Source organism: Theobroma cacao, chromosome 7 (genome assembly GCF_053813885.1).
Source record: "Theobroma cacao isolate CCN51 chromosome 7, ASM5381388v1, whole genome shotgun sequence".
NCBI lineage: Eukaryota > Viridiplantae > Streptophyta > Magnoliopsida > Malvales > Malvaceae > Theobroma > Theobroma cacao.
In genome coordinates this window covers 11,371,962-11,397,982 of record NC_142645.1, presented here as the reverse complement: position 1 = coordinate 11,397,982, position 26,021 = coordinate 11,371,962, and the positions used below count along the sequence as shown (strand labels likewise).

Genomic DNA, 26,021 nt, shown 5'->3' with positions numbered 1-26,021 from the left:
TCAAATTTAATTATTTGGAGTGTGAAATGAGTATGAGGAGTGAAAATTATGCATTATGGAAAATTTTCAATTTTTGGGGTAAAAATGTAATTTTTGAAAAGTTCGGGGGCAAAAGTGTAATTTTGAAAAATTTGCTCCACCAAAACTTTGGAAAAATCTGGAAATTTCACTTAAGACTTGGATAAGTCAAAGGGAATGCATGGTGAAAAAAATAGGACAAGTGGATGGCTAGAAAAAAAATGAATTAATAAAATATTTAAAATATGAATAAAATAATATTATTTCATTAAACAATAAAAAGGCATAAAAAAAATCAGCCCACCCATTCTTCTTCTTCAACATTCGGCCAAGCAAGAAACAAGAGAGAGAAAGGAGAAAACAAAACCCTAGAGAGAGAAAATCAAAGAAAAAGTGTGAATTTTCAAGGAAATTAAGTGAAAAAGGTGAGATTTTTTCTATTAAGCTTGAGTTTTCTTATTCCCAAGCATTTCTCTTTATTTTCCATGATTAAATTACATGTTTTCATGATGAATTCAATTCTGAAAAAATGGGTTAGGAGAGAGAAAGTTGTTGGATTTATTTGATTTTAATTTATGTTAGTGTTTTTAGTTAGTTTAGCATATTTAGAAACAAAACAACAAGAAAAGAATTTATTTTCTCCCCCAACCATTAATGGCTGAATTTACCATGTAGTGAGTGAGGATGAGTTTGATTTTATTCTAGGAGAATTGGTTAAGGAATAATGAATTATGAGCCTAGAAAAATAATGGGAATTTTCGGAGCAAAAATACGAATTTTTACCCACTAGGGGTATTTTCGTAATTTTCTGTTGGGACTGATAATTTGCATCACACTGAGGGACATTAAGTTAATTTGGGTGCAATTGAGGTATAGAAACTGAAAAGAATTAAATTGGAGTTTAAACGAACCCGTTAGGAATTTAATCGGGTGATAAGACGAATTAGGCTAATACCGGATTTAGATAGTTACCAGTGCATTTTTGCATTCCATATCATGCATTGGTAGTCCAAATTAGTTTAATTTTGATTTAGTACCAACTTAGTGAAATTCTCGATTTTGTACTGTGTCAAGGTGGTGAGTCCTCCAGTAAAGGCAAGGAAATTGCATCCGAGGACCAGTAGACAGAGTGCTTCGAAAGTCTGCATTCTAGACATAGTGAGTAAACTTATTATCGTCTTAATTATCTATAGTAGTTTTATACAACTGTGTGATTTTATGGAAAATGGGTTTAAATGGTAAATTGCTATGTTTTAGGAGAAATTGTGATTTTATAAAATGATTTTATAAATTTGCTGAAAAATCGAATACTGGTTTTGAAAATAGAGTAATTGGAGACTGTCTGCTTGTGTTGTAAATTTATGGTTTTAAATTGAATGGCTTATGACAATATATGAGCATGAATGGCTAAATTGATTTTGGTGTCAGAATTATTTGTATTGTGTATTCAGCCTTGAGAGGCTAGATTGCGATAAATTGCCATGTCATGCTAGAATGAATTTTATTAAATTGGTGGAGTATATATTAATTATTTACTGCAGAGGGGGTTCCGTGGACCAGCCTATTAGAGGGGCACGGTAAACTCCATTATATTATTACCTCGAACGGAGAGGCGCGTAGGGTATCTCCTGGGGTAAAGTTTAGGGTTCACTTCACGCCAAACCACCACGTGAAGGGGAACTCAGCCAACGCCAAGGAACGGCTGTATTTTTCTCAAACTAAAATATATTTTAAGTGTATACAAAATTTTAATAGCCTTGGCGGACTCGGTTAGATGCCCTGCGCAAGGTATCACCGAGTATGAGTTTTGGCACGAGCCAAAGATTTAAGAAATTCATAAGCCAAGTTGATTACTCGATTTATATGGATTGATTTTATTTGGTTGAAATGAACTGAAAGGTAATGAAATTACGGTATGATGACTTATTTTAATTGTCTCCATTTACTCGGCTTTAGATACTTTAGATGGTATCTGTTTACTCACTGGGATTATAAAATCTCACCCCTTCTTCCTATACATTTTTCAGGCTCAGGACAGTTTGTAGATAGTCGAGTAGGACGAGAACTAAGCTCGGAACTGCATTATAGAAAGTAAGAGTTCACAGTCTTACATCCTCTTGGTCAATTGGAGCCCACGTGTCATTGCAGATCAAAACTTATATTTTGGTTATCTGTATTTCTATTCATACAATTTTTACTTTACTTTCATGTGCGAAAAATTATTTACGAATATTTCTATAAAAATTTATTTTATAAGAAAATAGAATATTTTATTGATTATTTTTGAATAGTACTAGTTGTTAACAATTTGCTTTCAAATGAACGTTTTAGATACTTATTTTGTTTTTAAATCATTAAATATATATTTTCTACTTACCTACTACATTTTTAGCAAGTTTTGAGATTTTTGACGAAAAATTACGAAAATGCCCCTATGAGCCAGAAAATAATATTTTATTGTTCTTATTTGAAAATGACTTATGATTTTTTTAAATGCGAGATTTAATAATTATTGTTCACCGGGGAGATGCGGAAGTTGATGCTAAGCCTTGCGGGATTTCGATCGGCATTCGGGGTGAAGAATGTCTGTCGAGGCCTCGCGGCGATTGTCACGGGCTCGATGGGGAGTTCCGGGTCGTGACAATTTAGATTGGTATCAGAGCATGGTTTAAAGATCAGATATTTTGATTTTAAAGCTTTGGATTTTAAAGTTTTTGATTTTAAGGTTGTTTTAAGAAATCTACACTGACACTGCGTGGCCCCAAGTCCAATTAAGTTAAGTTAAGTTAGGTTAGATTGAATAGAATGTATGCATCTACATATAGAAATCTACCTATTTTTTAGATGCATAAATAATTAAACAATTACTATTTGATTGCATATAGGTTTTGAGGTGCGCTGGTGACACATACACCATGTCTAGGAGAGACGGTAGTCCCGACGCCTCTCATAATATTAGCGAGGGATCGCTAGATTCTACTGCTAAGAGCCGATGGCAACTCGAATCGAGTAGTCCAAAAAGTACAGATAGTAATAATATTAATGTAAGCATAAGAGGTTCCCTTTTGAGAAAATCTAAGGAACATGTCAAATTTTCCAATTTTACCCCAAATGAACCCTCGAACTCTGAACAATCATTTTTAGTCATTCCTGGACTATAAAATATTAAATTTCATCTTACAATTCCTATTTGAACTAGTTCGAGGTTAAATCAATTCAAGTATACCATTAAGTACAATACCGAGTTTCGTCTATTCTTAGGTGCTTTTCCTAGTATAATAACATACTACTCAATGCATGTATGTCATGACATGTATTTATAGGGTCGGGTTTTACAGTTGATAACCAGTCAACTACAGCAATAGTTAAAAATCTTGTGTAGCGCGATCATACCAAGCATATTCGTGTCAAATTTCGTGCTTTGAGAGAAACTATAAAGGATGGTGAAATTGAGCTTGCATATTGGCACACTGATCTTCAACTTATTGATATTTTCATTAAAGAAGTAAGCAAAGACAGGTTTGAGTTTTTGAGAAATAAATTGAGAGTTTACCAAACAAGACCAAGGAAGTGTGTTGAAGAATTACCCTTAGTAGGGGCAGAGCCTCCTTTAGCACGGCTCTCCAAAATTTTTAAAATTTTTTTTATACCATATAAAATTTTTAAAATTTTTAATTTATTCTTGTAATGGCTCCCTCAAAATAATTTTTTATTTAATAATTAATACAAATAAAGAATAACAAAAAATATCCCAGATACCTACTCAACTCAAATTTTTTTTGTAAAACCCGACCCTATAAATACATGTCATGACATACATGCATTGAGTAACATGTTATTACGCTAGAAAAGCACCTAAGAATAGACGAAACCTGATATTGTACCTAACGGTACACTTAAATTGATTTAACCTCGAACTAGTTCAAATAGGAATTGCAGGATGAAATTTAATATTTTATAGTCCAGGAATGACTAAAAATGATTGTTCGGAGTTCGAGGGTTCATTTGGGGTAATATTAGAAATTTTGATATTCAAGGGCAAAATCGTCATTTTGCCACCTAAGATAATAATTTGATCATGGAGTGAAATTTTTGACCAAGATTAACTATTTCGAGTATAATTTAATGATAGGAAGTGAAAAAGTTTAATTCTGGTGATTTTTGGAGTGTAGGGCCAAAATCGTAATTTTACCACCCACGGACAAAATTTGAGATTTTGAGAGAATTTAGATCAAATTTGACAAATTAGAGAATGGTATGAGTATAAGGGATGAAAAATATGTCTATGGGCAATTTTTCAATTTTTGGGGCAAAAATGTAATTTTTGACTTTTACGGGGGTAAAAGTGTAAATTTCAAAAATTACTCCACCGAGACTTTGGATGAGTCTGAGAATTTTATCTAAGCTATGAATATATGAGACAAGTGTATGGTGAAAATTTGGAAACAAATGGATGAAATTTTAAAAATGGGCCAATGGGAAAGTGACATGTGGCATTTTTTAATGATATAATATTATTTTAATGAAAAATCAGCCCATTGAAATCCAAATTTTAAGTGCTGGCCGGCCATAAGGAAGAACAAGAGAGGAAATAGAGAGGAAAGGAAGAAAAAAAGAAAAACCAAAGAGAAACAAGAAAATTCAAAGGGAAATTCACGATTTTCGACCGTTTACGCGTCTAATGGTAAGATTTTTCGATTTTAGCTTGATTTCTACCTTTCCTATGCCTTTATTTCCATTTAGCATGCTTGAGGAGAGAGATCAAAAAGTGATATCAAGGTCTGGACGAAATTCTAGGGGAGAGAAATTGAAATTTTTAGGTTTTGATTTTTAGTTAAATTGATAGTTTTAGTTAGTTAAATGTGTTTAGAAATTAAATTGGGGAAGAAATCATTAAATTTTCACAATACCCACTCTTGGCTGGATGCTCAATGCTGTACAATGATGATGAATTGATTTTATTCTAAGGGAAATGAAGAGAAAATGATGAAAAACGATTAAACGTGATAGAAAAACAAAGTAGAAAATTAACCGAGTTAATGTCCCATTTTTGGCCGAATTTTCCAAGGAAGGGAGTGAGCTGATTTTGTTGTTTTTAGAAGGTTATTGGCTGATATTTAATGGTTAGAAATGTTGGAGAGAGAATGGGATGATTTAGAGCTAAAATAGAGCGCGTTAGCAATTTATCGGGCAAAGTGCCAAAAATAGGTTAATACCGCGTTTAAGCCGTTTTAGGCTATTGCATTTCATACCATGCATTAGTATAGGATTTAAGTTAATTATATAGTGATTTAGCATCAATGTGATGAATTGTGCAAATTTTTGTAATGTGTTTAGGAGGAGAGCCTTCTAGAAAAGGCAAAGAAGTCGTACCCGACGAGTAGTGATCGGGGCGCTTAGAAAGCTTTTAGTTTGTACAAACGGTGAGTAAACTTATTATTATTGTAAATTATCTAGAGTTTATTTTAAATGCCCTTTATGTATTTTATGTTATGAGAACAAGATTAAAACGGGATTTTTGATGTTTTAGGAATAAATGTGACAAATAAAAATATATTGTATTGATTATAAAATTGAGTAATTGGAGGCTACAAATTGACTTGAAAAATATATATTTTCCTAGGAATGGCTGATGAGAAATGAGTATATGTGGCTATATTTTGTGAATGCATTGGGAAATTTATGTAAGTTGTTTTACTATACAAGCTGGATAAATAAATAAAAGCCACATTATACTGTCGAAATTTTATTAAAATTGGTGGGTTAGTCACTGCAGTGACGGGTTTCCGTGGACTGCCTATTAGAGGGGCACGGTAAACCCAGTTATATAGTTACTCCGGTTGTAAAGGCGAAGAGGGTAACTCCTGGGGTAGTATTAGAGCTCACTTCACGTCGAACCCCCACGTGAATGTGTAACTCGGCCAACGCCAAGGAACGGCTGGTTTTTAAAAATAAAAATGTGTTTCACGTGTGAATATTTTAACACCCTTGGCGGACTTGGTTAGATGCCTCGGCCAAGGTATCCCCGAGGATTAGTTTTGGCTTGAGCCTTATTCTAATAAAAAACATAAGCCTTAACAATTGTTTTGGTAAATTACAAATATTTTATGGTTTAAGAAATAAATTGAAAACATTATGAAATGGGTTGAAATTTGTTGTTTAAACTTGCCTCCATTTTACTCGCCTTTAGATATTTATGATAATGTCTGTTTACTCATTGGGATTGCAAAATCTCACCCAACTCCTTTCCACCCATTTCAGGTTCAGTATAGACTGTAGATAGCTGATCTCATCGAGGACTACCATTGGATTTGCATTTTCCAAAACGTAGGTTCACAGTCCTCTTTACTTTTATTTATTCGGGGGCCCTCTTGTTATTGTAAATTAAATTAAATATTTTGGCTTACTGTATTTCAGTATGTATAAATTTATTTAGCTTTTACGCTATAAAAATTATTCACGTATAACACTATAAATATTGTTTTATAAGAAAATAGAATATTTTTCTTAATATTTCTTTTATTTTCTTATTATGTTCAAATAACCGTAATTTCGTTTTAAATGAAGATTTTAGACTTTTAAACTCATTTTGAATATGAATTATGTGTTTTGTACTTGTATATTACGTTTTAGCCAGTTTCAAAATTTTTGAGAAAAAAATGACCAAAATACCCTTGTGTGGCGAAAATTTTATTTTGATTGTTTTTTATCTAAAATAGTGTATATTCTCTAAAAACTAGATATTTAACAACGATTGCTCACAGGAAAGGAAAGAAACTGATATGTAAGCCTTGCGGGGTTCCGGTTGGCATTCCGGATAATGAGTTTCAATTAGGGACGTTGCGACGATTGTCATGGGCCTAAGGGAGGTTCCGGGTCGTGACATTTTTTGTTTTCTTCTTTCAATTATTATTATTATTTTTAATTATATTTTTATATCATTTGTCCATATATTCTAAGTTTAGATTTTCTTCTTCAAATTTCTACGAGCTATCAGCCATATTCTTTTTCTTTTCTTTTTGGTTATGTTACATGTGAGTTCTATCTTCTACTTGCTACATTCTTTTTTTTTTCTATTATGTGGATTTTATTTTTCATGATTTTAATCTTTAAAATTAATAAATTATTATGTAATTCTCAAATATAAATTGTAGTGTTGCACTATTACTTAAAATTTCATCAATGTATAATTTTTTAATTAATTCTGATTATTTAAAAGAAAATTATCTTGAGTATATCTTTCATATATGCTTTGTAAAACCCGACCCTATAAATACATGTCATGACATACATGCACTGAGTAGTATGTTATTATGCTAGGAAAAGCACCTAAGAATAGACGAAACTCGGTATTGTACCTAATGGTACACTTGAATTGATTTAACCTCGAACTAGTTCAAATAAGAATTGTAGGATGAAATTTAATATTTTATAGTCCAGGAATGACTAAAAATTATTGTTCGGAGTTCGAGGGTTCATTTGGAATAAAATTGGAAATTTTGATATTTAAGGGCAAAATCGTCATTTTGCCACCTAAGATAATAATTTGATCATGGAGTGAAAAATTTTTGACCAAGACTAACTATTTGGAGTATAATTTAATGATAGGAAGTGAAAAAGTTTAATTCTGGTGATTTTTGGAGTGTAGGGGTAAAATCGTAATTTTACCACCCACGGATAAAATTTTAGATTTTGAGAGAATTTAGATCAAATTTGACAAATTGGAGAATGGTATGAGTATAAGGGATGAGAAATATGTCTATGGGCAATTTTTCAATTTTTGGGGCAAAAATGTAATTTTTGACTTTTACGGGGGCAAAAGTGTAAATTTCAAAAATTACTCCACCGAGACTTTGGATGAGTCTGAGAATTTTATCTAAGCTATGAATATATGAGACAAGTGTATGGTGAAAATTTGGAAACAAATGGATGAAATTTTAAAAATGGGCCAATGGGAAAGTGACATGTGGCATTTTTTTAATGATATGATATTATTTTAATGACAAGTCAGCCCATTTAAACCCAAATTTTAAGTGCTGGCCGGCCATAAGGAAGAACAAGAGAGGAAATAGAGAGGAAAGGAAGAAAAAAAGAAAAACCAAAGAGAAACAAGAAAATTCAAAGGGAAATTCACGGTTTTCGACCGTTTACGCGTCTAACGGTAAGATTTTTCGATTTTAGCTTGATTTCTACCTTTCCTATGCCTTTATTTCCATTTAGCATGCTTGAGGAGAGAGATCAAAAAGTGATATCAAGGGCTGGATGAAATTCTAGGGGAGAGAAATTGAAATTTTTAGGTTTTGATTTTTAGTTAAATTGATAGTTTTAGTTAGTTAAATGTGTCTAGAAATTAAATTGGGCAAAAAATCATTAAATTTTCACAATACCCACTCTTGGCTGGATGCTCAATGCTGTACAATGATGATGAATTGATTTTATTCTAAGGGAAATGAAGAGAAAATGATGAAAAACGATTAAACGTGATAGAAAAACAAAGTAAAAAATTAACCGAGTTAATGTCCCATTTTTGGCCGAATTTTCCAAGGAAGGGAGTGAGCTGATTTTGTTGTTTTTAGAAGGTTATTGGCTGATATTTAATGGTTAGAAATGTTGGAGAGAGAATGGAATGATTTAGAGCTAAAATGGAGAGCGTTAGTAATTTATCGGGCAAAGTGTCAAAAATAGGTTAATACCGCGTTTAAGCCGTTTTAGGCTATTGCATTTCATACCATGCATTAGTATAGGATTTAAGTTAATTATATAGTGATTTAGCATCAATGTGATGAATTGTGTAAATTTTTGTAATGTGTCTAGGAGGAGAGCCTTCCGGAAAAGGCAAAGAAGTCGTACCCGACGAGTAGTGATCGGGGCGTTTAGAAAGCTTTTAGTTTGTACAAACAGTGAGTAAACTTATTATTATTGTAAATTATCTAGAGTTTATTTTTAAATGCCCTTTATGTATTTTATGAAATGAAAACGGGATTTTTGATGTTTTAGGAATAAATGTGATAAATAAAAATATATTGTATTGATTATGAAATTGAGTAATTGGAGGCTACAAATTGACTTGAAAAATATATATTTTCCTAGGAATAGCTTATGAGAAATGAGTATATGTGGCTATATTTTGTGAATGCATTGGGAAATTTATGTAAGTTGTTTTACTATGCAGGCTGGATAAATAAATAAAAGCCACGTTATACTGTCGAAATTTTATTAAAATTGGTGGGTTAGTCACTGCAGTGACGGGTTTCCGTGGATTGCCTATTAGAGAGGCACGGTAAACCCAGTTATATAGTTACTCCGGTTGTAGATGCGAGCAGGGTAACTCCTGGGGTAGTATTAGAGCTCACTTCACGTCGAACCCCCACGTGAATGTGTAACTCGGCCAACGCCAAGGAACGGCTGGTTTTTAAAAATAAAAATGTGTTTCACGTGTGAATATTTTAACACCCTTGGCGGACTTGGGTAGATGCCTCGGCCAAGGTATCCCCGAGGATTAGTTTTGGCTTGAGCCTTGTTTTAATAAAAGACATAAGCCTTAACAACTGTTTTGGTAAATTACAAATATTTTATGGTTTAAGAAATAAATTGGAAACATTATGAAATGGGTTGAAATTTGTTGTTTAAACTTGCCTCCATTTTACTCGCCTTTAGATATTTATGATAATGTCTGTTTACTCATTGGGATTGCAAAATCTCACCCAACTCCTTTCCACCCATTTCAGGTTCAGTATAGACTGTAGATAGCTGATCTCATCGAAGACTACCATTAGATCTGTATTTTCCAAACCGTAGGTTCACAGTCCTCTTTACTTTTGTTTATTCGGAGGCCCTCTGGTTATTGTAAATTAAATTAAATATTTTGGCTTACTGTATTTCAGTATGTATAAATTTATTTAGCTTTTACGCTATAAAAATTATTCATGTATAATTCTATAAATATTGTTTTATAAGAAAATAGAATATTTTCCTTAATATTTCTTTTATTTTCTTATTATATTCAAATAATCGTGATTTCGTTTTAAATGAAGATTTTAGACTTTTAAACTCATTTTGAATATGAATTATGTGTTTTGTACTTGTATATTACGTTTTAGCCAGTTTCGAAATTTTTGAGAAAAAAATGACCAAACTACCCTTGTGTGGCGAAAATTTTATTTTGATTGTTTTTTTATCTAAAATAGTATATATTCTCTAAAAACTCGATATTTAACAATGATTGCTCACAGGAAAGGAAAGAAACTGATATGTAAGCCTTGTGGGGTTCCGGTTGGCATTCCGGATAATGAATGTCAATCGGGACGTCGCGGCGATTGTCATGGGCCTGAGGGAGGTTCCGGGTCGTGACATGCTTTATGTTTTATATTTAGTTGAAAGAAAATTATATTGAATATATAGTCTTTAAACAATCCTAATTATATAAGACAAAATTATTAATCTTGTATATCATATTTAACTATTTATATTTTATGCATTATAGTTTTATATTCAGTATTACAAGTTTAAATAGAAATAAAATAAAAATATTGGATGTTGAATGTATTAATTTTTTTTTCAAGTTTGATTAAAGTATAAGTAGGTTGAAAATAATTAACAAACTTTTGAGCCATCAAGCCTCAATATTTCAACTCATTAACAAGAGCAATGTGAATCAAAATGTCTAAGACTCAATCTTAAAGAAATGGATATTTTTTATTACATAATTTTTAATTAATAAATTTAAATTCTGAAAATATAATGGAGTATAACTTTTTTAAAATATTATTGTAAGTTTTTTTTTAATTTACATGTTATATAAAATTATTTTTTATTATCAATTTTTTAATAATTAATTAAGTTCAATATATTATTTTTTAAAATTTTTAACACTTATTCTTTTATTTCTAACTCCTAACAAAAGTTGATTAGTTTCGTCCCTAATCTTTACTTTGATAAAATAGATTCAAGCTTAGTGTTTAATAAAGTTTAGGCCCAAACAAACGGGTTTGAAGAAAGAAAAGAAAAGGGACTCACGTGATAGTTTTTAAATGAGACTTTACCAATTTTATTTTAATATTTGTTATAGTTGTTGCTATTCCTTAAACGCTAGGAAGGGGGTCGTTTTGTTTAGCCTGTTTTATAACGGCCACGAGTGTTTGTACAATTGCTAATCGGCCACAGGAAAATATTCCATGAAATTGCTCAATTGTCATTTTGTTTCTGATTGATTGTACGGGTATCAAGCTTTGTTCTTATACTGAAATGAAGAAGAATCTCTGTGGGTGGTTGAGCATACCCCTTTCTAAATTCCTCCTCCTTCTTCATGTTTTCTATGGCAAAAGTCTCGGTTCTTCATCTTTCTGGAAACTATCCAAATCACAACAAAATCAAATTAAACTGGATTGAGGTTTAATTAAACAAGTGTGCATAATTCACCATTTGACTATTAATTGTTGAAAAATGGTGTGAAGAATGAGTCAATTCAGATGGTCCAGGTCTATAATCACCGCTCCACCACAACTAAATCGTGTTGAAAAGTCAGAGTAAGGAGAAGGAGGAGAAATATATTCATGGCTTTTCCTGCACACTCAAAGGACAACAAGAAAGTAAGGCATGGGGAAAACAACGATCGGCTTAGTTTTATTAGCTCTAATTCTACTATCTTGTTTTTGCTTTCAATTTGGCACTGCTTTAGACACTATCACACCATCCAATTCCATCAAAGATCCTGAAGTCATACTCTCCAAGAATGGAGTTTTCCGCTTGGGATTCTTCAACTTTTCTGATTCTACCGATCGCTATGTAGGGATATCGTACAATCAAATACCTGTTCAGACTGTGGTATGGGTAGCAAATAGAAACCAGCCTCTCAAGGACTCCTCTGGGATTGTGAAGATATCCGATGATGGCAACCTTGTTGTTTTGAACGGACAGGATGAGATTCTTTGGTCATCAAATGTTACAAATCTGGCTTCTAATACAAGTGCCCTGCTTTTAGACACTGGAAACCTTGTCCTGAAGAATAATGAGGATGATAATGGAGCGAGCATATGGGAGAGTTTTCAACATCCTTCTAACGCCTACACGCCAACCATGAAGATTAGCACTGATCTAAGAACGGGTCAGAAAGTGCAGCTGTCATCCTGGAAAAGCCCTTCTGATCCATCTGACGGTAACTTCTCTTTTGGCCTTGAGGCTGTCAACATTCCAGAATTGATCATTTGGAGCAATAACCAGCCGTATATTCGGAGTGGCCCGTGGAACGGTCAGATCTTCATTGGAATGTTAAATATGAATTCTGTATATCTTGATGGATTTAGCTTTGTTACAGATCACCAAAAAGAATCCGTTTATCTTACTTATGCTCTTGCTAATAAGTCTATGTTGCTATACTATGAACTTAATCCTCTGGGAAAATTAGTAGAACGATATTGGGATGAGGGGAAGGGGGACTGGGGCAACAATTGGCTAGAAAATGATTGTGATGTTTATGGAAAGTGTGGAGCATTTGGAAGCTGTGATTCAATGAAACCAAAAATTTGCAGTTGTTTGAGGGGATTTGAGCCTAAGAATAGAGAGGAATGGAATAGAGAGAATTGGACCAGTGGATGTGTTAGGACTACCCTATTAGGGTGCCAAAAAGTAAACAATGGCAGTGAAGTAGGCAAAGAAGATGGGTTTTTGAAGCTAGAGATGATGAAAGTGCCAGCCTTTGCAGAGTGGTCATCTCCACTTGAAGAAACTTGCGAAGAACAATGCTTGAGAAACTGTTCATGTGTGGCTTATGCATATGATGTTGGCATTGGTTGTATGTTATGGAGCGGAAATTTAATTGACATACAGAAATTCCCCAGTCGGGGAGTGGATCTTTACATTCGACTGGCATCTTCAGAACTTGGTAAATTGTTTGAAGTTCGACCAGATATTGTTAAATTGCTTCAATTATATGCTTTTGCTGCTGCACTTTTATTAACTAGGTTTCTGAATTCGCAGATAAAAAGGAGAAAAGTAAAGTTATTGCTATTGTAACCGTGGTCGTGGGTATAATCATCATTACGATCTCTACATTTTTCTTATGGAGTTGGATGGCTAAACATAGAGGTAATGTATCCATCTTTACCGGTAGTGTGACAATTTTTTTAGGTAACTGTCAATTCATTGCTTCATCTCACGAATTTCTATCTCAGGAAGGAAACAGAAAGTTGGAGAGATGTTGCTATTCAACAAAGGAAAAGCAGTGGGAAATTTTTCTAGTGACAACATGGTTGGAGAAAATTTATTTGAAGTTAAACTCCAGCAGCTACCGCTATTCAATTTTGAGGAACTAGCAAGGGCAACAAACAATTTTCATCTTACAAAAAAGTTAGGACAGGGTGGTTTCGGTCCAGTATACAGGGTAATCGTGTGACAGATGACATTTCTACTAAGTTGCTCAACGTTTGATCTAAAACAAAAAGGTTGCTAACTAGCTGATTTTTCTATGCAGGGAACATTGCAAGATGGAAAGGAAATAGCGGTGAAGAGATTGTCAAGAGCCTCTGGCCAGGGGTTAGAAGAATTTATGAATGAGGTGGTGGTGATTTCTAAACTCCAACATCGAAATCTTGTTAGATTACTTGGCTGTTGTGTTGAAAGAGAAGAGAAGATGTTAGTCTACGAGTATATGCCCAACAAAAGCTTGGATGCTTTTATCTTCGGTTAGAACATGCTAATCCCTTTTCTATCATTTTCCTTTGTAGAATTATGTTGCCAGACACGTTTCTTATCCATCACAACATAGAAACAAGTTAATTCCTTTTTGACAATTAATTGCACTGCTTTGTTTGGTCAACTTCGAGTTAGTAAGTTGGCTACAGCAATCAATGGTTAATTTCTGGTCTTTTTATTTAATTTTTGCTAGATCAAGTCCAACGACAATTCTTGAATTGGGAAAAGCGTTTCAATATTATTGAAGGAATTAGTCGAGGATTACTTTATCTTCATCGAGACTCAAGATTGAGGATTATTCATAGAGATCTGAAAGCAAGTAACATTTTACTGGATCAAGATTTAAATTCAAAAATTTCAGATTTTGGGATGGCAAGGATTTTCGGAGGGAACGAAAATCATGCCAACACAAAAAGGGTCATGGGAACTTAGTAAGTTTAAGATTCTCTCATCAACTAATTTTTCTTTTTCATAATAAATTACTACTATACGTATGTGTAAAATATAATGTATGGTGTTATTTTGATGTTAAAATACAGTGGTTATATGTCTCCCGAGTATGCAATGCAAGGGCAATTTTCAGAGAAGTCCGATGTATTCAGCTTTGGAGTTCTATTACTAGAGATTGTTAGCGGAAGAAAAAACACAAGCTTTTACGACAATCAGCATTCTTTTAGCCTTTTGGGATATGTAAGTTTACATAATGATTGCCTTATTATAGCCCAATTAGTGCTAATTTCGAAATATCTAATACAATTATATCTCAATCTTTTGTGTTCAGGCATGGAAATTGTGGAAGGAAGACAACATTTTCGGTTTAGTAGAGATGGGGGTTTCTGATCCGAGTTATGATGAGAAACAAATTTTGAGATGCATACATGTGGGATTTTTATGCGTTCAAGAATCTGCTAAAGATAGGCCAATAATGTCAAGAGTAGTTTCAATGCTTAATAGTGAGATTGTGGATCTTCCAACTCCAACACAACCCGCTTTCATTGGAGGACAAATTAACCAAGATGCTGAGTCCTTCCCAAATAATGAAGATAGATTTTCGTTGAATGATGTAACTGTTACAGACGTTGTTGGCCGATGAGAAGCAAATTGCTTTTAATTTGAAGATGTAATATAGTATGCAATTATAAATTAAGTTACGTTTGAAAATTAAAAATAATTTATTTATAATTATATAAATTGTTAGTTAAATTGTTAGTGCATCAGATATGATATTAAAGTAAACAGATAAATTACGTTAAGTAACTTGAAAAAAATATGAGCATTTCAAATATACAATTGGATTCTAGAAGTTGACTTGAAAAATAATCCAATTACTTAAGCAAGATGCTAAGTCCTTCCCAAATAATGAAGATAGATTTTCGGTGAATGATGTAACTATTGCAGACTTTAATGGCCGATAACAAGCAAATTGCTTTTATTATCATTTCAATATAAATTAAACTTTTGTTTTAATTTAAAGGTGTAATATAATATGTAATTATAAATTAAGGTACCTTTGAAAATTTTGAAATAATTTTTTTATAGATTATATAAATTGTTAGTGTATCAAATATAATCTTAAATTAAAAAGATAAATTAAGTTAAGTGACTTTAAAAAAAAAGTGAGGGATTTCAAATAAACAATTGGATTCTGGAGGTGTAGCCGTACCGAGTCAAGCATATAAATGGCAAGCTGTTTTTTTTTTAGGTAGATTCAAAAAATAATCCAACTATTTAAGCTCAATTTGACTAGACTGCGATTATGATCAATTAAAATAAAATAATCAAATTTATCCTGAGCTTGACCTAAAGCTTGAAATAATTAAAATTTATATAATTAAGATAACATGTGAATATATTTTATTATATATGTATACATATATAAAATATTAAAAAAATAAGAACTCAATTAGGCTTGAGAGTCACTTGAGCTGAATATTGAAAAGCTGGAACCTAGTTGGACGTATTCATCAAGATCTACCTCACAAATAACTTAGCTCCTTTATATCTTACTAGTTTAGTTCATGTTACACATCTGTTGTTGCATGTGGATTATTAAATATAATATTTGAGTTTCATAATAATAATATTAAAAAATGATATATTTGTAAATCATGATTTGATCGATTCTCAATCAGTTAACATTCAAATTATAAAGATATGAAATACATACATATATATATGTAAGTGAAAAAATATATATTTTCATGAAATTATTAAAATTAAATAAATTATATGTCTAAAATAAAAAAAATATACTACAACCAATTACTCCTTTTATCTTATTTTCTTATTTAAAAAATTTCAATTTTTTTGTTTTTATTTTTAATTTTTTTTTGTTTATTGGCAATTAGATCATTGCACTAACCCAAAAAAACCAACTGTTAAAGATTACTTTTAGAAAAAGTGATAAAAAAGGCTTGGTTTTTCTCTTTACTACTAGAATGCTTGTGGTCTTTACCAAATTGGTAGTCTATTTTTTTTTTTTTGAAAAGTAAATTGGTAGTCAATTTGTTATTAAATCCAAGACTATTATTACACACAATTATGCTGGTGAGTTTTCTTTGATCATGACTATTATCCAATATTGCACACTATTTGGAAGTTAGCCAAGAATTGGAGCAACGGTCAACATAGTTTACTTAGCAAACAAAAGAAAGTTATAACATAATATAGTCATTTAAGAAATCAAATATAAAAAGAAAAAGTTGTTGGCCGTCAATAAGTACCAAGATCTCCTCTCTCTCTCTTATATTATCATTAATTCTTTATGCACTTTGTTTTCTTTCTTAATTTTCACATTTGGCTACTATACATGGAATCATACTCAAACAGCTCCCCCTACCCTTTGCCTAATTAGCAAAGCTTATATTGAAGAGCATATGAATTTCATTTAAGACAACATACAATGTCTTAGCTTTGAAGGGATCAACAACTTCAAACCCATGGAAACCCCTTTCAACAACTTGATCCTAAATTTGTTGTGCGTTATTCGATTGTAAACGAAAGGTGTTCGACCTATCAAGCAAGCTCAATGTAGTTTTAACCATAACTTAATTTTCTAAATCAAGATTGAGGTCAATAAGTTCATTGAAGTTGGCTTTATTCAAAAAGTCATATATCCTACTTATGGTGGCATGAGGACTCGTCAATAGGAAACAAAGTGGAGAGATTATAAGAGCAATTTGTCTTAAAATCCTTTTTTTCAATGGTCAACCATAATACTAGCCTTAAAAAATGAATAACCCAAAATAGTTTTCCTAAACTTCCTCTAAGTACTCCTATATTATTATATTCGACACTGTAATAAAAAGAATATGAAAATAAAAAACTTTTTAACATGGTATTAGAGCAAAATCTTAAGACTTTTACTACAAAAATTTCAAAACTGATCGGAAACCATGGTAGAACCAACTGATGAGGTGAAACACAACAGCAACTATACAAACCCCATCTTAAAAGATTTGATGGCAAGGATGATGGAGTTTTTAACCAGAAATCAGTTTCAACCACACGCACCAAGCAATGATTTATTCTCTACACAAATCAGCATTAAGTTGGATGGCACCAACTATGCCTTATGGTCCCAAGTTGTTGAGATGTATATCTCAAGCAAAAACAAATTGTGATATATTAATGGAGACTTTCCACAACCTCAACAAACAGACCCAACATTTCAAAAATAAGGAATTGAGACTGCAATTGTAAGGGGTGGTTGATCAACTTTATGGATGCAACCTTGATCAACAATTTCATTCACTTTCCAACTGCAAAAATAGAATGGGATTCTATTGTTACAACTTATTTTGATAGGACTAACACATTCCAAGTGTATGATCTATGAGACGAATGGCTAGAATGAGACAAGTTGGAAGATCCATTGAATATATTACAATGATAACATCAAGGCTTGTAGAGAGAAATTAACTTTCGTCATCCTAATTTGATGGAATGTGTTGTTGATATATAGAAATATAATTCCATCTTAAAAGAAGATAGAGTATGTACCTTCCTTGATGGATTAGAGGACCAACTGGACAAGATTCAAAGTGATGTGTTGTAGTTGAAACCATTTCAACAGTTGAACAAGCTTATGCTTATGTTCTACGAGAAGATATCAGGCATGCAATAATGATAACAAGCATAAAAACTACAATTGGTGTTGTTATGGCTTTAAATGAATCAAGATAAGATAGCAATAACCACCATAAAAAACAAGGTCTCTTTCTATGAGTAATGGAAAGTTAAATGCAACATCCAAGGCTAAAGTACAATTAGAAAGAGGGGGTGTACTCATTTTGGAAATATGAATCCTACCCATGAAACTTGCTATAAGTTACATGGGTATCTAGACTAGTAGAATGAACTTAAGGCATGAAAACATTGTGAAGCCGCTGCCTCTGATGGCGACTTGGGTAAGGTTGCCTCAATAATTGCTGAAACTCAATTATCCTTCACTTAACAAGTAGAATCTTCAAGTGATTTAACAACTCTTAATAATCAAGGTAACTATGGTCAAGCATTACTTAACTCTAACAAACGTGATGATAGTGATTGGATGATTGACTCAAGGGCAACCAACCACATGACATTCAACTCCAATGACTTTTCAGAGATCACTCAACCAAGGCGAGCGAGTATTGCTAATGCTAATAGTGTCACATATCTAGTAATAGGGGCTGGAACTGTTGCTTTATCACCCTTTCTTTCTTTATCTCATACTTTACTAATTCCATCTCTCTCAAATAAATTGTTGTCTATAAGCCAAGTTACTACGAAACTTAGTTGTGTGGTACTTATATATCTTACTTTTTGTCTTCCTCAAGATATTCTCACCAAAGAGGTCATTAGGCATGGTACTAAGAGGGGGGTATTGTGTTACATGGACGACTTTAGTACGAGTAGAACAAATAACATGCAACATACGACTAGTGTTAAGGAGAGACAGATTTGGCTATGGCATTGTCATTTGGGGGATCCGTCATTCAGTTATGTAAAGCACTTGTTTCCTGACTTATTTTTAAATTTACATAATTCAGATTTTAAATGCAATACGTGCATTTTAGCCAAAAGTCATAGAGTTCGTTATCCAATAAGCTTAAATAAAAGTGATATCCCTTTTTTCTTAATACATTCAGATGTGTAGGGACCCCTCCTACTTCTACTAGCATTTGTTGGTTTGTGACATTTGTAGATACTTGGCTTTACTTGTTGAAACATAAAGGTGAGGTACTTAGTGCTTTTTAATCTTTTTCATGTAATGATTCTAATCCAATTTGCAACTAAAATTAAAATACTTCTTTCCGACAATGGTGGTGAATATGTTAATCAACAATTTCAAGCTTACTTCAAGAGCCATGGTCTTCTACATGAAATTTCATACCTTCAAATCCCACAGTAAAATGACGTCGCTGAAAGGAAGAATCATCATATCTTAGAGATAGCATGTGCGCCATTGATGAGGGCAAATATACTTAGTAAGCACTAGGATGACGTTGTTGCCATGTCAGCACATTTATTGAATCAGATGCGTTTGGAAGTCATAAATTTTAAAACTTACAAGTGTTTTCTAATCACGTTTCCTTGCCCACTATTTTGCTAATTCCCCCCAAAGTTTTTGGTTGTATCGTTTTTGTTCATTTTCATAAAAATCAACAAACTAAACTATATCCTTGCGTAGTCCGTTGTATTTTTTGGGGGTACACCGTACATAAAAAAAGCTATCATTACTATGACCTTACCACCAAGTGCACTTATGTCACTATGGATGTTACCTTTTTAGAGTCAAACGCCTTTTTCCATCATCGGTATCTAATTCATCTCTTTAGAGGGAGATATGAGATGAAATGCAGAATTGGACAAGTTTGAATGGTTAGGATTTGAAGAAAGTTCAGCACTAATTTGTAATGGAGATGGAATGATAGTCGGCGAGGAAATGAATGGTAATGTTGATATCTCTCCAAGAATGGATGCCAATATGTCTCCAAGAGTTAAATCTATGTCATCTGAATTTGAAAGAGTTGAATCTATGTTATTTGAATCTGAAAATGAAATCCTTTTCTCTTCAATACCCGAAGACCCTTCTCTTGAGAATATTCTTAAGGTAAGCTTTCCCACTACACCTTCATAAACTAATGACTTGGATGCTTCTACTAGTTGTGTTTTACCTTTCAAACATAATCGTGGCAACCCACCAAATAGATACTCTTCAGACTTTGAGGAAAGGAGATCAAAGCATCCAATTACCAATTATGTGACCACTCAAAAATTGTCAGAACCTCTGAAGGCATTTGTGCATACTCTACCCTTATGCCATGTTCCCAACAGAATACAAAAAGCCTTAATAGATCCAAAGTGGGCTAAAGTTATAAAGAAAGAAATGGAGACTTTGCAGAAGACTAAAACATGCACTTTCATCCCATTACCAAAGGAAAAAAGGTAGTAAAGTGCAAATGGGTTTTTTCCGTTAAACATAAGGCAGATGGATCCATTGACATATATAAGGCAAGGCTTGTGGCAAATGGATATACACAAACATATGGCATAAATTATCAGGAAACTTTCTCACTAGTGGCAAAACTAAATACTGTTATAGTCTTGTTGTCTCTTGTAGTGAATTTAGACTAACAGTTGTATCAGTTTGACGTAAAGAACACCTTTCTCCATGGCGATCTCGAAGAGGAGGTTTACATGGATATTTCACTAGGGTACACTACATCTTCAAAGGCTAAGGTTGTTGTAAGTTACAATAGGCATTGTATGGACTAAACGATCACCTCGGGCATGGTTTGGTCGATTTAGCTTGGCTATGAAAAATATGGCTTCCAACAAAGCAACTTAGATCATATTTTATTCCTAAAACACCAATTAGGAAAAGTAACAACTCTAATAATCTATGTAGATTTTAAGATAGTCTTGAATTCTAGTATGATTAGGATTGTTTAATTCTAATTAAACTAGTATATCTTATTAAAATAGTTTTTAAATCTAGTTGACTAGAATAAAATATCCTAATATATTAGGATAAGATTATTGTACTTGGCCCCTATAAAAGGACCTTATGGGGTTGAAGAATAATCATCACCTAGATTTAGAGAGAGTGATTTAGGTGTACGTGGGATAAGGGTTGTGAATTTGATACTGTTCTTATAATCTCCTGATTTTCTCTTAGTGAATCTTTATCTATTGTTGTGCCTGTGGACGTAGGTCATCAAAAGACAAAATCACGTAAATTCTTGTGTTCTTGTGGGTGTGCTTGATTTCTTTCTTTCTTTATTCTATTAATTTGGTAAGATCTTCGGCAACTCTTTAGAGATAATTCGACAGTTTCCACAACAGTAACTGATATGATTATTACAAGGGATGACTTGGAAGAAATCTCTAGACTCCAAAAGCAATTGGCAACCAAATTTGAAATGAAGAATCTTGGAGGACTCAAATATTTTTTGGGAATTGAAGTAGTGAGATCAAGACAAGGCATATTTCTTTCTTAAAGAAACTATGTGCTAGATTTGATGTCTGAAGTGGGATTATTGGACTGTAAGCCAGCTGATATTCCAATTGATCAAAGTCATAAGCTTGGAGAGTGTTTAGATCATGCGCCAATCGTTAAAGAGAGGTACCAATGATTAGTTGAAAAACTTATTTACTTATCGAATACACACTAGGAAATTGCTTACGCTGTAAGCGTAGTGAGTCAATTTATTCACTGTCCTAGTGAATATCATATGGATGTAGTAATTCGGGTTCTTGGTTATTTAAAATTCTCTCCTAGAAAAAGGCTTATGTTATCCAAGAATAATCATCTGAACATTGATGGCTACATAGATGCTAATTGGGTAGGAAATATTTTTGACAAGAAGTCCATTCCGGGCTATTTTACCTTCATAGGAGGCAATCTCGTTACTTGGAGAAGCAAGAAGCAAAAGGTAGTGGCATTATCCAACGCTGAAGCTGAGTTCCGAGAAATGGCCAAGGGCCTTTGCGAACTTCTTGGGCTCAAAAGGTTGCTAACTGAGATTGGCTTTGTTCCTAGCTCCGAAATAAACTTGTTTTGTGACAACAAGGCAGTAATTGATATTTCTCATAATCCAATCCAACAAGATCATACTAACATGTCGAGGTGGATCAACATTTCATCAAACAGAATCTTGAAGCCAAAATAATCAGATTTCCATTTGTTAGACCTGAAGACCAATTGGCAAACATACTCTCGAAGGCTCTTTCCAGGAAAAACTTCTACAACTCACTTGACAAGTTGGGCATTGGAGACATGTATGCAGCAACTTGAGGGGGAGTGTTGGCCATTAGGAAACAAAGTGGAGAGATTATAAGAGCAGCTTGCCTTAAAATCCCTTCTTTCATGGGTCAACCGTAATACTAGCCTTAGAAAATGAACCGCCCAAAATAGTTTTCTTAAACTTTCTCTTTGTCCTCTTATATTATTGTATTCAACACTGTAACAAAAAGATACGAAAATAGAGAACCTTTTAACAACTTAGATCTCAAAGATTGTTCTAGTTAGAAAGAAGAAGGTGTGTACACAAAATTTCTGTTTATGCTACATTCAGTGCAAATCAAATTTAAGTTGGATTGAGGTTTAATTAAACAAGTGAGCATAATTAATCATTTGACTATTAACTGTTGAAATATGATGTGAAGAATGAGTCAACTCAGATGGTCCAAGTCTATAATCACCGCTTCACCACAACTAAATCGTGTTGAAAAATTAGAGCTTTTAAATTTTGATAAGAAGAGAAAGGAAGAAAAAAGGAGAAGGAGGAAGAAATATACTCATAGCTTTTCCTGCATACTAAACGAAAAACAAGAATGTAAGTAATGGGGAATAGTTCTATCGGCTTAGTTTTATTAGCTCTAGCTCTACTATCTTATTTTTGCCTACAATTTGGCACTGCTTTAGACGCTATCACACCATCCAATTCCATCAAAGATCCTGAAGTTATAATCTCCAAGAATGGAGTTTTCCGCTTGGGATTCTTCAACCTTTCTGATTCTACCAATCGCTATGTAGGGATATCGTACAATCACATACCTGTACAAACTGTGGTATGGGTAGCAAACAGAAACAAGCCTCTCAAGGACTACTCTGGGATGGTGAAGATATCCGAGGATGGCAACCTTGTTGTTTTGAACGGACAGGAGGAGATTCTTTGGTCATCAAATGTTACAAATCTGGTTTCTAATACAAGTGCCCTGCTTTTAGACTCTGGAAACCTTATCCTGAAGAATGATGATGATATGGGAATGAGCATTTGGGAGAGTTTTCAAAATCCTTCTAATTCCTTCATTCCCACCATGAAGATTAGTACTGATCTAAGAGCGGGTCAGAAAGTGCAGCTGTCATCCTGGAAAAGCCCTTCTGATCCATCTGACGGTAACTTCTCTATTAGCCTTGAGCCTCTCAACATTCCAGAATTCATCATTTGGAACAATAATCAGCCATATAGTCGGAGTGGTCCATGGAATGGTCGGATCTTTATTGGTTTAATACATATGAATTCTGTTTATCTTGATGGATTCTATCTTGTTGCAGATGACGAAAAAGAAACCTATTATCTTAGTTATGCTTTTTCTAATAAGTCTATGCTGTTATATTTTGAAATTGATTCTCAAGGAAAAATGGTAGAACGACATTGGGATGCAGGGAAGGGGGACTGGGAAAACAAGTTTCCTCTTCCGGAAAATGATTGTGACGTTTATGGAAAGTGTGGAGCATTTGGTAGCTGTGATGCAAAGAAACCATCAATTTGCAGTTGTTTAAGGGGGTTCAAGCCGAAGAATAGGGAGGAATGGAATAGAGAGAATTGGACAAGTGGATGTGTTAGGACTACCCCTTTACAGTGCCAAAAAGTAAACAGTGGGAGTGAAGTAGGCAAAGAACATGGGTTTTTGAAGCTAGAGATGATGAAAGTGCCAGCCTTTCCAGAGTGGTCATCTGCACTTAAAGGTAACTGCGAAGATCAATGCTTGAAAAACTGTTCATGTGTGGCTTATGCATATGACGCTGGCATTGGTTGTATGCTATGGAGCGGGGATTTAATTGACATACAAAAATACTCCAGTCGTGGAGTGGATCTTTACATTCGTGTGGCATCTTCAGAACTTGGTAATTTGTTTTAATTTCAATCCGATAGTCGTTACACAAATGTTAGAAGTTAAAAGTTTGATGTTCTCTGTATCCTGTGAAGAGTTGGAATCTTCTCTATTCTGTTTTGTCTTCATAAATCAATTCACTGCTGTTCTCAATTTGCAGATAAAAAGAAAGACACAAGTGCAGTTATTATTATTGTAGCAATGATCGGGGTCATAATCATCTTTACAATCTCTACATTTTTCTTGTGGAGCTGGATGGCTAAATATAGAGGTAATTTGTCCATCTTTGCTGGCAGTCAAATGTCAAATGTAGACCATTGTTGTTCTAATCATCCTTGCTGGAAGACACTTTTTTAGGTAACTGTCAAATGTCAATTCAATGCTTCTCACTGTTTCTATCTCAGGCAGGAAACAGAAAACCAAAGAGAAGCGGCTATTCAACATAGGAAAATCCGTGGAAAAATGTACTATTGACAATGTGGTTGGAGAAAATTTAATTGAAGTCAAACTCCAGCAGCTACCACTATTCAATTTTGAGGAACTAGCAACTGCAACAAACAACTTTCATCTCACAAAAGAGTTGGGAGAGGGTGGTTTCGGTCCAGTGTACAGGGTAATCGTCCATTTTCAGCAAATATATTATAGTCTGTTGAATGACTTTCTACTACGTTGCTGAAGTTTGACAAAAAATGCAAAAGTTTACTAACCGAGCTAATTTTTCTGTCCAGGGAACATTACAAGATGGAAAGGAAATAGCAGTGAAGAGATTGTCAAGAGCCTCTGGCCAGGGATTAGAAGAATTTATGAATGAGGTAGAGGTGATTTCTAAACTCCAACATCGAAATCTTGTTAGATTGCTTGGCTGCTGTGTTGAAGGAGAAGAGAAGATGCTAGTCTATGAGTATATGCCCAACAAAAGCTTGGATGCTTTTCTCTTCGGTTAGAACATGCTAGTCCCTTTTCTATCATTTTCCTTTATAGAATCATGTAGCCATACACGTTTATTATGCATCAGAATATGTTCAAGATAAATCCATTATAAAGATTAATTGGTCAACTTTGTTTTAGTGATTTGGCTATAGCAATACATGGTTAATTTTGGTTTTATCATTTTTTTTAGATCCAATCAAACAAGAAGTCTTGGATTGGAATAAACGCTTCACCATTATCGAAGGAATTAGCCGGGGTTTACTTTATCTCCATAGAGATTCAAGACTGAGGATTATACATAGAGATCTAAAAACAAGTAATATTTTACTGGATCAAGAGTTAAATCCAAAAATTTCAGATTTTGGGATAGCAAGGATTTTTGGAGGGAATGAAAATCAAGCCAACACGAAAAGGGTGATAGGAACTTAGTAAGTTGAAGTTTCTCTCATCAACTAATTTTTCTTTTTCATAATACACTACTAGTACACATGTGTGTAAAATATGATATAAATGGTGTTTTTTTATGTTAAAATATAGTGGTTATATGTCTCCTGAGTATGCTATGCAAGGACAATTTTCAGAGAAATCCGATGTATTCAGCTTTGGAGTTATATTACTAGAGATTGTTAGCAGAAGAAAAAACACAAGCTTTTATGACAATCAGCATTCTTTTAGCCTTTTGGGATATGTAAGTCTACATAATGATTGCCTCATATTATGGCCCAATTAGTGCTAATTTTGAAGCGTCTAATACAGTTATCTCAATCTTTTGTGTTTTCAGGCATGGAAATTGTGGAAGGAAGACAACATTTTAGGTTTAGTAGACATGGAGGTTTCTGATCCGAGCTATGATGAGAAAGAAATTTTGAGATGCATACATGTGGGATTGTTATGCGTTCAAGAATTTGCTAAAGACAGGCCTACAATGTCAAGAGTAGTTTCAATGCTTTACAGTGAGATAGTGGATCTTCCTCCTCCAAAACAACCTGCTTTCACTGAAAGACAAATTAACCAAGATGTTGAGTCCTTCCCAAGTAATGAAGATAGATTTTCGGTGAATGATGTAACTATTACAGACTTTGATGGCCGATAAGAAGATAGATTGATGGTACGTTAAGCAACCTAAAACATATGAGAGATTTCACATAAACAATTGCATGCAAGTGTTAGGCTACAGCTTGGCTCAATTAAAAAACCCAACCCTCAAGCTGAGGCGAGCTGTTTTTTTTTTATATATGTGTGCCCACTCGAATGACAATCTAACTATTTAAACTCAA

General features: G+C 33.5%; 2 protein-coding genes and 1 long non-coding RNA gene across 6 annotated transcripts; all 3 read left to right on the top strand.

The window, feature by feature from the left end:
- The first annotated feature begins 320 nt into the window (after nucleotides 1–320).
- Nucleotides 321–2,960, top strand: LOC148761665 (uncharacterized). 2 transcript variants are annotated; one of them, XR_016027574.1, is made up of 4 exons: nucleotides 321–443; nucleotides 1,093–1,176; nucleotides 2,046–2,109; nucleotides 2,904–2,960. It is a non-coding gene; the product is annotated as an uncharacterized LOC148761665 (long non-coding RNA). The 2 variants fall into 2 exon arrangements; XR_016027573.1 differs by lacking the exon at nucleotides 2,904–2,960 and having other exon boundaries at nucleotides 2,046–2,334.
- An 8,239-nt stretch (nucleotides 2,961–11,199) lies between these two features.
- LOC18594605 (G-type lectin S-receptor-like serine/threonine-protein kinase At1g11330) lies at nucleotides 11,200–14,910 on the top strand. Its single transcript, XM_018125114.2, has 7 exons — nucleotides 11,200–12,898; nucleotides 12,994–13,101; nucleotides 13,188–13,396; nucleotides 13,487–13,697; nucleotides 13,901–14,138; nucleotides 14,247–14,397; nucleotides 14,489–14,910. The coding sequence occupies exons 1-7, from the start codon at nucleotides 11,614–11,616 to the stop codon at nucleotides 14,798–14,800; spliced, it is 2,514 nt and encodes an 837-aa protein (XP_017980603.2). The 5' UTR covers nucleotides 11,200–11,613; the 3' UTR covers nucleotides 14,801–14,910.
- Nucleotides 14,911–22,487: 7,577 nt separating this feature from the next.
- LOC18594604 (G-type lectin S-receptor-like serine/threonine-protein kinase At1g11330) lies at nucleotides 22,488–25,934 on the top strand. 3 transcript variants are annotated; one of them, XM_088808336.1, is made up of 7 exons: nucleotides 22,488–23,668; nucleotides 23,975–24,085; nucleotides 24,219–24,427; nucleotides 24,543–24,753; nucleotides 24,935–25,172; nucleotides 25,282–25,432; nucleotides 25,526–25,934. In XM_088808336.1, exons 1-7 carry the CDS (start codon nucleotides 22,540–22,542, stop codon nucleotides 25,835–25,837), a joined length of 2,361 nt encoding a protein of 786 aa, XP_088664462.1. In that variant the 5' UTR covers nucleotides 22,488–22,539; the 3' UTR covers nucleotides 25,838–25,934. The 3 variants fall into 3 exon arrangements, with proteins under 3 accessions (XP_088664462.1, XP_088664461.1, XP_088664463.1); XM_088808335.1 differs by having other exon boundaries at nucleotides 22,488–23,827; XM_088808337.1 differs by lacking the exon at nucleotides 25,282–25,432 and having other exon boundaries at nucleotides 22,488–23,827; nucleotides 25,526–25,663.
- The last annotated feature ends 87 nt before the right edge of the window (nucleotides 25,935–26,021 follow it).

Coding starts and splice junctions, on each gene's coding strand:
- LOC18594604 (XM_088808335.1), top strand. CDS start 22,540: ATGGGGAATAGTTCTATCGGCTTAGTTTTATTAGCTCTAGCTCTACTA. Junction 23,828..23,974: donor TGTGGCATCTTCAGAACTTG/GTAATTTGTTTT, acceptor CTCAATTTGCAG/ATAAAAAGAAAGACACAAGT. Junction 24,428..24,542: donor GTTTCGGTCCAGTGTACAGG/GTAATCGTCCAT, acceptor TTTTCTGTCCAG/GGAACATTACAAGATGGAAA.
- LOC18594605 (XM_018125114.2), top strand. CDS start 11,614: ATGGGGAAAACAACGATCGGCTTAGTTTTATTAGCTCTAATTCTACTA. Junction 13,698..13,900: donor CTTGGATGCTTTTATCTTCG/GTTAGAACATGC, acceptor AATTTTTGCTAG/ATCAAGTCCAACGACAATTC. Junction 14,139..14,246: donor AAAAGGGTCATGGGAACTTA/GTAAGTTTAAGA, acceptor GTTAAAATACAG/TGGTTATATGTCTCCCGAGT.